This window comes from Sinocyclocheilus rhinocerous, unplaced genomic scaffold (genome assembly GCF_001515625.1).
Source record: "Sinocyclocheilus rhinocerous isolate Xijiao unplaced genomic scaffold, SAMN03320098_v1.1 scaffold113, whole genome shotgun sequence".
NCBI classification, from domain to species: Eukaryota; Metazoa; Chordata; class Actinopteri; order Cypriniformes; family Cyprinidae; genus Sinocyclocheilus; species Sinocyclocheilus rhinocerous.
This window is the reverse complement of record NW_015646846.1, coordinates 624,577-638,069: the sequence shown is the minus strand read 5'-3', so window position 1 is coordinate 638,069 and position 13,493 is coordinate 624,577. Positions and strand designations below refer to the sequence as shown.

Here is a 13,493-nt window from a genome sequence, read left to right as displayed (position 1 = left end):
TTTAAACACGCCCCCACATGTCTACGTCACTGTGTGGGAAGATTTGCATAATGCCGCCCAAATGTTCACGCAAAGAAAGAAGGCGTAACTTTGATTCTCGCTGTAGTATTGTTACCGCCGCCGCCATGTCGTGGAGATGCTGTGTGAAAGCGAAACTACTTTGTTTGGTCTTCCAAAAGAGGACACGACTAGAATTCAGTGGTTAAGTTGTATTTACAACACTGTTCCAGAACAGTTCAAACTAAATATTTGTGTTTGTGCAATGCATTTTACGGAGGACGAGGACTGTTTCCTGAAATAATGTTCTTTTTTAGCAACATCATATGACCCCTTTAAATAAATGCTGTTCGTTTGAACTTTCTATTCATCAATGGATCCTGGAAAAATATTGATCTGTTTCCATAAAAATATGAAGCAGCACAACTGTTTTCCACATTAATAATAATCAGAAATGTTTCTTGAGCAGCAAATCGGCATATTAGAATGATTTCTGAAGGGTCATTTGACACTGAAGACTGGATTAATGATGCTGAAAATTCAGCTTTGATGAAGTGGTTTTGTGGTTTCTTAGGCCTCAGAGAGTACAGAGCAGGTGGCTGAACTGTGGCGCTCCACAGATGAAGACCTGAGGAACGCCGCACGGGAGACTGTACTGTCCTTTGGTACGTGACCCTTAAGCTGTGACTACTGCATCTGTGTCATGTGCTGCTTTTGTCCCTATATGGGCTGTCTGAATCCAAAGACAGCTACCTTAACCGATGGTTTCTTTGAATGAGGCGTTTCAGACCATCTTCCAAAGCACCATATCACATCTCATAATCTAGAACAAATTCAAGTTTCAGAAATCACAAAACAAATATTTAATATTCTATTATAATTTGAATAAAAGTTATAAGCATTTCAGTTGGTTATCATTAATGTTCACTCAGGTGCCTTTCTTCTTTTAAATTGCATGTAATTTGTCCTCGTCCTACATACAGTACTCCTTGTGAAGTACAGAGGTGCTGGTCACAGCTGTTTTACATTGTTTTTTCTTAGGTAAGAAAGGTCACATGGCATTCCAGCGTATGGACCAGATCTATGAGCTACAGGACGAGGCTTACAAGAACCTGGAAACAGAAATCACAATCTTATAGGAAGACCACAAACCCAATCTGTTACCTGTTTGGATGGTGCTGAGAGACTGGAAGGTTTTGGTTGAACACATTTCATCTGTGTGTACATATTTTGCCAAGTATTTAATATGCAGTTATATTATTTTATATTTTCTTTTATATCATTTTAACTTTTAATTTTAAGTGAAATATTTATGAATAAACCCACATAAACACATTTCATTACACCAAATACACAAAATAATGTTCTTTTTTAGCAACATCATATGACCCCTTTAAATAAATGCTGTTCGTTTGAACTTTCTATTCATCAATGGATCCTGGAAAAATATTGATCTGTTTCCATAAAAATATGAAGCAGCACAACTGTTTTCCACATTAATAATAATCAGAAATGTTTCTTGAGCAGCAAATCGGCATATTAGAATGATTTCTGAAGGGTCATTTGACACTGAAGACTGGATTAATGATGCTGAAAATTCAGCTTTGATGAAGTGGTTTTGTGGTTTCTTAGGCCTCAGAGAGTACAGAGCAGGTGGCTGAACTGTGGCGCTCCACAGATGAAGACCTGAGGAACGCCGCACGGGAGACTGTACTGTCCTTTGGTACGTGACCCTTAACCTGCGACTACTGCAGGTGTGTCATGTGCTGCTTTTGTCCCTATATGGGCTGTGTCTGAATCCAAAGACAGCTACCTTAACCGATGGTTTCTTTGAATGAGGCGTTTCAGACCATCTTCCAAAGCACCATATCACATCTCATAATCTAGAACAAATTCAAGTTTCAGAAATCACAAAACAAATATTTAATATTCTATTATAATTTGAATAAAAGTTATAAGCATTTCAGTTGGTTATCATTAATGTTCACTCAGGTGCCTTTCTTCTTTTAAATTGCATGTAATTTGTCCTCGTCCTACATACAGTACTCCTTGTGAAGTACAGAGGTGCTGGTCACAGCTGTTTTACATTGTTTTTTCTTAGGTAAGAAAGGTCACATGGCATTCCAGCGTATGGACCAGATCTATGAGCTACAGGACGAGGCTTACAAGAACCTGGAAACAGAAATCACAATCTTATAGGAAGACCACAAACCCAATCTGTTACCTGTTTGGATGGTGCTGAGAGACTGGAAGGTTTTGGTTGAACACATTTCATCTGTGTGTACATATTTTGCCAAGTATTTAATATGCAGTTATATTATTTTATATTTTCTTTTATATCATTTTAACTTTTAATTTTAAGTGAAATATTTATGAATAAACTGTCTTCTATATTTCTTATGTATCAAAATGAGTAAACGTGAAATATATTGACAATAAATGTAAATAAGAGAACTCTGACTTGTTCATTAAAAGCATTAAAGCAACCCAAAATCAAATGATTCATTCACACACAGCTCTAAATAACCACACCCTACAATTTGGACAAGTTTATAAAAACTAATTGTAACACGTTACAGTAAGGTTTCATTTGTTAACATTAACAGGAACTAACAATGAAATACTTCTAAAGCATATATTAATCTTAATGGTAATTTCAACATTTACTAATACATTATTAAAATCAAAAGTTGTATGTGTTAATATTATTTAATGGGCCTGACAATGAACAGATGTATTTTTATTAACTAAAATTAACAACGATTAGTAAATACTGGAACAAATGTATTGCTCATTGTTAGTTAATGCATTAATAATGGGACCTTGTTTTAAAATGTTACCAAATTGTCTTCTATATTCCCATGCAATCCATTGCATGGCCAGTTTTTCATCATATTGTACCAGAATGTGTTGCATTATTTTATAATAATATTTTACGTGAATCTTACTGCATGAAGCAAATGAAAAATTTTTCAGACTTTTTCATGGCAATTAAACACATTTGCTGTTACTGTAATATAATTATAAAAAATACTTTCTTAGATAATTTATTTTGATTCATTTAATTTCCAGAATATTTAGATATTTTTAAAGCCATGTGAGCACCAAAGATTTTCATGGCAAGAACAGAATAGTTTAAAATTCACTGTAAAAAAAAAATACTGTACATTTTTAAGATAAAGCAGCACTATGTAACTTTTGGCGCTCTAGCGGTTAATAAACAGAACTGCACACATCCCGCGGAAGAACATTCCAACCGGAGCTACTTCTCTAAGTTTATGTCTATGGCTATTCACGCAGGTATGTGTTACTCCGCAGCGGTGACTACCCGACCAGGCTACAATAGTCCAAATATAAGTACTTATTATAAGTGTACCGGAGTGATTCGGAATAAGACAAAATTGTGGTTTGGAAGATTAATTCATGATGTACTCGCTCATTATATACATTTTGCAAATTTAAGTCCAGAACAGAGACGAGTTGCTTGCAATAAGACAAAAAACGTCCGGTTGCCGATCGCGTAAGTTCCAGGGGAAGCTCCTTAAAGCAGCACTATGTAACTTTTGGCGCTCTAGCGGTTAATAAACAGAACTGCACACATCCCGCGGAAGAACATTCCAACCGGAGCTACTTCTCTAAGTTTATGTCTATGGCTATTCACGCAGGTATGTGTTACTCCGCAGCGGTGACTACCCGACCAGGCTACAATAGTCCAAATATAAGTACTTATTATAAATGTACCGTAGTGATTCGGAATAAGACAAAAACGCGGTTTGGAAGATGAATTCATGATTCATCATACTCGCTCATTATATACATTTTGCTAATTTTGAACACAGAAAAAGCTACATAGTGCTGCTTTAAAAAAACCTGTAAAAACGCCATGTTAAAAACCTGTAAATTGGTTAATGGTAAGTAACGACATTTTATTTAAAATACTGTTCAATTTAAATGTACAGTTGTAGTGAAAATTTATCAAATCATTTTATAATTTACATAAATGAAATTTTTTTTTACTGTAAATTTAATTTCCATCTATAAAACGTAAAAGTTTATTTTTTATTTAATATTTTTATACCTTATTTTTTAACCATAAATTTCACTTTTTTTGTTTTTGTTTAGTGTATGACAAAAATTATTAAATTCTAAACAAACTATTTCAATGTGATATTTGTAAGAAATTTTTAAACATCTGCTTTTAAAAACATCTGTTAAAGAACATTATGAATAAAATGTTTGCTTAGTGAGCCGGTCTGTCTAGTGAAACGGCTTTCATGAGACTCACCCTGCTAATGAAAAGCACTACGGGTTGTTGTATTTGCTTAACCACCAATTCCCTCCAAAAATGCATGTTTATCTGGCACAGAATGGATCTGCAAGGAAAAAACGGTGGGTAAAATCATGATTGATCCACACAGCTGTTCTGAAGTTGTTTATAGCATCACACTGTCAAACAAACAACAGATAATATTTCGCATGTACACACACACAGCTGCTCGATTTTGATCATTAGAAACTTTATTGAATTAAAAGTGGAGACAGCATTTGAGCTAACTCAGCAGTGTAGAAGCACGCCGTCAGCTCAATTTGCGTGACAAAATTCATCTGGCGTCTATCCGCTTAACACTTGGACTCATACTGATTATTGACACGTGAACAAAAACCCAAAATCGCAATATACAAACACGCACACATTATCATCTACCCCTTTGGAAAAATTCAGCATCCAGAAATGAAAGAATGTGCACCGAACACAACGAGAATGGAACCCATGCAAGCTTCACACGCCCCTGCGCCTGCGGCGAGGAGATTCAAATCAGGGTTTGTTAGGGGTTACAGCGGAGAGCGGTTGTCAACGTGGGTATAAAGAACCGAAACTTCCCAGCAGCTCTTGTATTCAGTCCGGGTTTGTCCGTGCGGAAAACCGAGTCTAGGTGCCCACAATGCTGGGGTCGTGTGCTGAGTCCGGCAGTGGAGAATCATGGCAGTGGTACAGAAAGCAGTTTCCCCAGCAGCTGTAGCAGATGAGAAACAATGCTGCCAGGAAGACTAAGGCACAAATGGTACACGGCTTCCTCTCCAACAGGAAGCTGAGCAGGTAGAAGCCCATGAACATGGAGTGGTTGAACCACAGGGCCGGATTTAAGGGTTTGGGGATCAGGAGGACCGGGAGTAACCACTGGAGGCAGTACATGCTCTCTGTATGTTGGGCTGCCTAGTATGAGCTCAGATATCCGACGTGACGCTACACAATCACAAATCCCTTGTGTATCTGCGAGGGATTAGACAGGTGTCCAAATACCAGGCAAGGCCTTTGGAAAAGGAGAGAGAAAAATGAAACCATTTAATACGCACAATTCCTAGCTTGACTTACACCACCTTATAAGGCACCGAAGTCAAAGCATGTGTGTATTTTAAGATATTGTGCTATTTTTAGTTGCTGGCCTTGAATTCTACACGACAACAGGATAACTTCAACCTACAATACATGACAGCACCATTTTATTAAGTCATATTTGACTAGTTAAACACTCAATTTCAATAAATGTATCATAAGAGGAAGATTTAATAGATATTAATCTGATACTGGAACTTTTAGGCTATTTTAATAACTTTAATAATTTTATATTTTAATCAACCATGCTTAGTGGTGTTAAAGCATATAAAAAACATATAGATTTCTAATATCAAAATGACTTTTTTCCTAAGAAAATAATACAATTTCCCCTTTTTGACTGGCATTTCTTACTCCGTTTATATTAATAATTGTCAACAAACCACAAATAAAGGTAAAAATTTGGTAATTAGTGTGACATAATTAATTATGGACATGGCCAATATTTCAGCTTGTGTCTAGATAGTTTTTACACTTTGCACACCTCTAAACATTTTAAATGTATGCTAAATAGTGCGAATCTAGCCTAAATATTCCTTGCTTATTAATCGGATGATTCAACATTTAGGCTGTTTTTTTATAATCTTGCCTACATTTAAAACGTTTATGGGTGTGTGTATACTATAAAAAAAAAGTAAAACGTTTAGATATTTAATAAAAACGGTCGGTTTTAGGGAAATAATAAAGTTTCCCCATTTAGACTGACACTGCGTAGTGCGTACACTGTTCACACAAATGATCCAGAATAAACTACAAATGAGAAAGAACTTCAGTACTTAGTTTGACATTATAATTAAGAACATTTTCAATATTTCTGATTGTGGTTCGATTTTTTTTGTACTTGCACACCCCTAAACATTTTAAATGTATGCTGAATTTCCCTATTTAGACTGACGTTCCTTAACGTTACATTGTTTACACGAATGATCGACAACAAACAACAAAAGAGATAGAAATCTAGCAATTAGTGTGACATTATAAATAATTATGGACATTCTACTTTTCAGCTTGTGTTTTTTAAAATTATGTCACCAAAACAAAACAGATATGAACAATAAAAACATTGTGATGTTAGCGTGTTGGCTAACCGGATATCTAGCATGCGTTAGCATGTGGCTATGTGTTAGCACGAAAATAAACCTTCCGATCACATGTATGAAAACATATGATCGTGGCAGTCTCAAATAAGATAGCTTTAAATTTTAAAAAGACAGAAATAATCACGTTCAGACCTGCCATTCTTTAAATTCAATCCTGATCTCGCATATGAGCCGTCGCCATTGAGTTCAACTTCTTCAGGTGATTGCGTAGATTTGTGGAACTCTAAGGACCCAACCGACGACGACCCGTGTCCCGCAGATGCCTGATTAAAATTCATGTACTGTTAATTAATTTGCGAAAGATGTAAAAGATCAAAGATTAATGTTTAGTCACACAATCATTCCTCAATTTGTTTATTGCATATGTGCACTGCCTTTCATCAAAGTATTGTGCTGGTATCATGGTACTGGTATTGGACTGTATGCATGTACTGTGGTATTTACATGGTTCTCCATTTCCATTTATGTGTAAAATGTTAGTTCGGTTTAACCATGGCTCCACGACCAAAAATGTCCATGTTACTTTTTATACCAGGCTTGCCCACCAGATCCATTTAGCATACTACTACTAAACTGAATGGTGTTTGTCAGTAATGCAGTTGTACTTAATGTAATTGCAAGGTTGAAAAAAAGAAAAGTGTGGTAAGAATGCATAGTATTTCTAATGTGTTTTGCTTACATACCCATATTGACATTTATGCCCTTGGTCCACCACCTGGTTTTTAGTGCTTAAAGAGACTGTTTGTTCTTCCCACACCATTCAAACTGATGGGCACTAATTAGAAAAGCTTTAAGAAATTTAATAGGCTACTTGTATTTGTAAAAGTTACATACAACTGAAATATTATTATTTATCTGCCCGGATAGCAGATGAAGGATAGGTATTATCTCCCTATGGCACACTCTTGGTAACATCAATGTCAAGGTACAAGGAGGAAAAGCAGTGCAATTATTATTTTTTTGGAAAGATGGATGAACAGACAGCAGTCTTTTCTGAACCAATTAATAAATAATATACAGTTCATGTTTAAACTCCAGCACTAGATTTCAATAGATTCTAATAATTCTCATGCATGATTATATAATTTTATTAATAAATTAACAAACAGAATAAAAACACAAACAGCCCTGAAAGCATGTAAAATCAATTCCAATATTCTAATGTTTAATATTTAATTAAAATTTACGCATACCACAATACAAACACCACTGAAGCTGATCTAATGCATACTAAATGTGCACTTCATAACTAACCCATACATAAACAACGCAATGTGTGCTTCGACAGCAATGGGCTGTGGTATTGATGATGAATAATCGGATGTGTTGTTGCATTCGCGTTTAATTCTGAAAAATGATAGCGTTTCCATCGCGCATGGCTAAATCTCTCCTCGAGATCTCCGTGGAAAAGGTCTCCCTGTCAGCAGCATCCCGCCGTTACTATGATATCTGTGGAGCGATCGCGCCTGAAGGTAAGCTTGCCTTCTCTTACCGATAACATTAACCAAGCGAAAAACATACTAGCAGGTGCTTAATAGTGCGCGACGCGCTACATTTGTATTTTAATTACGCTGGTTGTTAAATATTCAAAGAAAAACATAAAACGCATGAGGTGTTACAAGGTCATATCTGAAACTATAAACGCACATAACGCGCAAATGTGAGCTTGCACGGATAAATACTGTAGTCGATACGTCGCCTAGTTCTTATCGCTCTTGTGAAATGCGATTTTACGCGTAGGGTGAAGTCAGGTAAAACGGGCCACTCTCTGGTCAATCATATCGGAGGGGCATAAAGATGTCTCTGCACATCGTCCAGATTGTTGTTTGTGTGCTATGGGGTCTTTTATCAGTATTCGTTACAAATATGGCACGAAAAAGCCCAAGAGCTATTGAAATGTCAGATGTCCTCATCTGTTGTCAACACTGCAGATGCACATGTGTTCAGGTAAAACGGGCCAGATAATCTGTACAATCATCATTTTGAACAAAGAAACAAATGCTGTTGTAATTTATAGCAATTTATCATTTTATTTATGTCATGGCATTACAAGAAATGTTCAAATGTGCGTGGCGGGAGGCTTGAGAGAGGTTACATATCTGGGCTTATGATCTTTAAATTGTAATTTTGAACGTATAAAAGTTGAAATTGACCTGTAAACGCGAGGTTTGTACGCGTCTACATGACAAGTGAAAAATACGTGCTCTAGCGCTTGTAATCTAGGTGTATCATTATATAAAGGCTTGAACGCATTGTTTAATGCATATATTTGTAAGAAAAGAAAATAATAAATTCACTCCGCCCACTTATTTTGTTTTTGACGTATTATTTGGAGGAGGTTTAGGGAGGCGGGAGTGGAAACCATTTAAATTTAAATTTGAGAAAATGTCAAATTTTCAGGTCTTATACATAAATTGTTTATGATACATTACTTTTGGATCTCCAGTAGTTTTTTTAAAATATATATATATAAATATGACCGTATAGTTGATCAATTTACCCACCATAACTTAATAACTTAGTAAGTGATTTTTCAAAAACACTTTAGAAAACTGATTCGGCCGAATAGCAAAACAAACTTGTAGCCAATCAGCAATAAGGGGCGTGTCTACTCGTGATGTGGAGGAGAGAGCTTTCAGTGCATGGGACGGACATTAGCCGAGCCGAGCGACAGAAAGATAGAGATGGTGGATAAAAAACAAAAGAGGAAAACGTCTGCGGAACGATAAGGCAAGAAGTAGGACCCATGTAAATATCGGATCAGCTTTCCAGCGCTGATCCAGTTTTCTGTCGGGGATTTGTTGCACCGCGCCGCTCACGTCCGTAGACACTTATTTTAAAGGCAGGGTATGTGATTTTTCAAAAACGCTTTAGAAAACTGATTCGGGCCGAATCGCAAAACAAACTTGTAGCCAATCAGCAATAAGGGGCGTGTCTACTCGTGATGTGGAGGAGAGGGCTTTCAGTGCATGGGACGGACATTAGCCGAGCCGAGCGACAGAAAGATAGAGATGGCGGATAAAAAACAAAAGAGGAAAACGTCTGCGGAAGGATAAGGCAAGAAGTAGGACCCGTGTAAATATCGGATCAGCTTTCCAGCGCTGGAGAGAACTCAAGGAGCGGAGGCCTGCGATCGGACGCCGAGGTTGCTTTGTTTCTTCTCAATAGGTGAGTAACATCGTGTCTACAACAGCTAAAGTCTGCTACGCTGGACGCGATCAAACGACCGTTGAAAACCATTTGAAATTTGTGTCAGCACGTCATAAATAGAACCTGGCAGCAGTTTTCTGTCGGGATTTGTTGCGCCGCACTGCTCACGTCCGTAGACACGGTGTAACATTGGTTTTGCTTTGTTTCACAGAACTAATCGTTGCCTGGGTTGCGTACATATATGTGGGGCGGAGCTATCAAAATAGGGGCAAGACCCTTTTGGGGTAGGGACGTGTTTGTTTTGGTGATTTCAAATATCAACATTGGCTACCAGAAATCACTTACTCTGCCGTTAACATGTTAAGTATTATTGTGACAGTTGTTTAAAATAGTTTGCAATGATTGGATGTTAATTAAATTCAGTGATATTATTTAATACATTAATGAAACCACTAGATCAATACCATTAGAAAGTTCAGCTAGAACCATCATTATGCTGCTAATGGGACATTTGAATCCTTTAATGTAAACACACATAAAATCCTGTAAGATCGTTAAAATATCCAAGCCAAGCACTTACAGTACACCTACTGCAGGGACAATCCCCTGGAGCTACTTGGGCTTATATCCCTCACTCAAGGGCACAATGTGTAGATGGTGACCGCTCTTGCATTGGCCTCTGCAGAATCTAACCTGTAAAGCTCAAGTTTTATTTGACCACAGTGCCACACCTCCCAACTTTGACATGTTTCCAAAGAGAAAAAGGCTCCAAATTGAATGTCAAACCATAAGCAATGTGAATGCCTACTTCTGTTGTTACTACACAGGCTTTTGGTTTGGATGTAACAATACCAATTTGATAACTTCTGTCTTGGTCTGAAGATAACCTGATTGAGTTTTGGACACAGCTTGTATGGCGATTAGTACTGAAACCACATTTAGCAGTTTTACAGTAGTACAGGTCTTTTGTTTACAGGATGTCATGTTTTATTTCTTAAAAGATGATTTTTGTCAAAGAGTTCCACTCTGTGATGGATTAATTTTCTAGGAAAAAAAAAATTCAAGCACACCTGAGAAAAGTGATGTTCATTGGAATGGACTCTGGATCTGAACTGATCTGAGTTTATTGGTGTTTTCATTTCAAAGACATCTATTGTACTGTATGCTTTTATGGTGCAAAACGTATAATATGTGCTACATTCTTTTTTGCAAGGTGAAACAAGAGGCATTTGATTCAACATGAGTGCAAGCGTTGAGTGTCGATGGAGTCTCTGAACGCTGTGGAGCTCCGTGAACTGGGGGATAGGAGCAGACGAGAACCTACTCAGGCTTCAGGACCGAGGCCCGCGGCTGGCATCGAAAACGCGTCGTTCGAGGATGAGGATCTGGGAACGAGGATTCGCGTTACCTCCAGAACATCTGGACCTGGGTTCACGTCCATCGACTCTCAGTCGAATCGGCTGCCTATTCAGAGAGAAGTGCCGTCACCGCACTCCGAAGACGAACCTGAGCTCGAGTATAACGGCCACTCGGTGGACTACGGGTTCATTTTCGCACTCATTTTCCTCATAAGCGGAATCATATTAGTGGTAATCGCCTACACGATCCCAAGAGAGGCTAAAGTCAACCCGGACCAAGTGACAGCACGCCAGATGGAGAAACTGGAGATGTACTACGCACAACTCGGTTCTCACCTCGACAGATGTATTATCGCGGGACTTGGTTTGCTCACTTTGGGAGGAATGCTCTTATCCGTTTTATTAATGGTGTCTATATGCAAAGGGGAACTGTATCGCCGGAGGACTCTCGCTAGAAGACCCATGAAATCGTACGGATCCATTAATATGAGGATGAGGCAGTTAGCTGAGGGAGATGGGAGGGAGACGCTTGTGGAATGTGAACCGAACACCACCACCGACGCTGCAAACGGTAATCAGGTTCCTTCTGGAATACTAAACACGTAGCACAACCGAATCCCATTGAAAAACCTGTAGATTCGCAGTCCAAAACGGAAATAGTGCTCGCAAGGCAGCTTAAATAAAGGTTTTAGGTAAGTTTAAGTTTTTGGCTTTGAAAATCTGTAAATGAAACACCTCATCAGAGCCGCGGTTGCTGTTGCCATAACTTTCTTTTTTTTTTGTCTACTGTGTTGCCAGTCATCAAAAAGCAACTTGGTCTAAAAAAAAAAAAAAACAAGCTGCAGATAAGCAACTTGCTTAAAAAAAAAATTATTATAATAATTTAATTAATAATTCATTGATCAACAGAGAAAACTAAATATATAGATTACATAAAGACTAGATTAATCACTTCAGTTGCCAAATGTATTTTAATTACATCCTTTCATATTCACATATACCTGGAAAAGGAAAAAAGCTGTTTTTACTCATCATTGGGTAAAGTCATCTAAAAATAAGCCTAAAAATGGCATCCCACAACTGTCCATATTTATAAGCAACTCTATTAAAAAAAAAACAATCCCAAATTGCGTACAATAGATGGACATGGCAACACCTATCATTGCATAAATTGACTATATATGGTTCAACAGAAAAAATACCATGATTCAGTATGCAAATAAACACAAGAAGAAGAAAAAAACTAATTGCTAATATTGCAATAGTGCCATCTGTCGGTTAGATTTTCAATAGTAAACACTAAAAATTAAAGTTAGTGGCAGATTTATAAAAAACAAAACAAAAAAAAACAGACAGCCAAGGCTGAAATCAGCAAAACAAATTTTGAGCTCAAAAAAAGAAACATGTCAAGGACATTTCATCTTCATTCTCATTTTACCACAAAAAAATGACTCCTTACTATAATGTGAAAAATAATGATATATACTGTACATTTATACATCATAGTAGCAATGGTTGTACTGTCTTTGGTTTTAAAATGTCATCACTAAACAATTTTATGTCACAATGCAAAATCTTGTCACTTCTATAAAACAGGTTTCATTTTCTTTTGTGTCAAAATATACATTCTTATTTTCTCCTTTCAATTCTGGGGTAAAATATGATGTTTTCATATACAGTAACCTGTTCATGCTGCCTTGCAAGCACTGTCAGCATATTAACCAAGTTGTAGGCAAACACGCAAAAACACAGAAAGTGACGGTGCAAAAAGAGAAGCAAAAAACTCAAAAGACTGTTGAATGAAAGCACAATGGTGAAGCGTCATAATAACTCAACATGCTGCAGAACAAACCGCCATCAGCTACTTTACAAAACTTGAAATAAATGTCTGTATAATCTATAACATCACTAAAGACACTATGAGTGGAATATATACAAGCTATTATTATCCAAGGATGCAATATGCCTTAAGAACAAAAGTTACAAAAGTTCACCGTGAACACATTTAAGCTTGTATGTATTTGTATACTGTTCGTGTTTTGTATATGTGTCACACACTTACTCGTTGTCATCAACCCACGTTCTTGGAGTAGAAGACGATGTACCGCAACCAAGGGAATAGACATATGAATGCTTTAAACAAGATATCTATTTTACAATATCTATCAATATGATAAAATAGTAGATTTGTGCTAACAATGAACAAAAAATGTGAAGTTTTACTGTAATGGTGCAATATGCATTAGATACCAGTAGAGAAATATATATTTCCATATCAATGTTCAGGTTACAAGGTTGTTGTCTTCACAATAACACAACAGATACACGCTACTGTATGCTTTAAGAATATGCTCACCCCCCCTTTTAAAACAAAGCTAATGTTATAGCTAGGGATGTAACGATTCACTCAACTCACGATTCGATTCACGATTTTGATTTCACGATTCGATTCACGATTTTGATTTCACAATTCGATTCACGATTTTGATTTCA

The 13,493-nt window shown here is 37.0% G+C and overlaps 3 protein-coding genes across 5 annotated transcripts in view; 2 read left to right on the top strand and 1 right to left on the bottom strand.

Moving 5' to 3' along the window:
- The window catches only part of ripor3 (RIPOR family member 3), a 51,071-nt gene extending 49,782 nt beyond the window's left edge, over positions 1–1,289 (top strand). For all 3 annotated transcript variants that reach the window (XM_016512272.1, XM_016512271.1, XM_016512273.1), the window contains exons 22-23: positions 572–662; positions 1,039–1,289. In XM_016512272.1, coding sequence (XP_016367758.1) covers positions 572–662; positions 1,039–1,136 — 189 coding nt within the window. In that variant the 3' untranslated portion in view covers positions 1,137–1,289. The remainder of the gene's footprint in view (positions 1–571; positions 663–1,038) is intronic.
- Positions 1,290–4,493: 3,204 nt separating this feature from the next.
- Positions 4,494–6,727, bottom strand: LOC107708123 (bladder cancer-associated protein). Its single transcript, XM_016512270.1, has 2 exons — positions 6,625–6,727; positions 4,494–5,309 (listed from the first exon to the last, which is right to left on the bottom strand). Exon 2 carries the CDS (start codon positions 5,189–5,191, stop codon positions 4,928–4,930), a length of 264 nt encoding a protein of 87 aa, XP_016367756.1. The 5' UTR covers positions 5,192–5,309; positions 6,625–6,727; the 3' UTR covers positions 4,494–4,927.
- Positions 6,728–7,865: 1,138 nt separating this feature from the next.
- On the top strand, positions 7,866–11,786 carry LOC107708082 (transmembrane protein 74B-like). The gene is made up of 2 exons (XM_016512227.1): positions 7,866–7,964; positions 10,856–11,786. Exon 2 carries the CDS (start codon positions 10,905–10,907, stop codon positions 11,604–11,606), a length of 702 nt encoding a protein of 233 aa, XP_016367713.1. The 5' UTR covers positions 7,866–7,964; positions 10,856–10,904; the 3' UTR covers positions 11,607–11,786.
- The last annotated feature ends 1,707 nt before the right edge of the window (positions 11,787–13,493 follow it).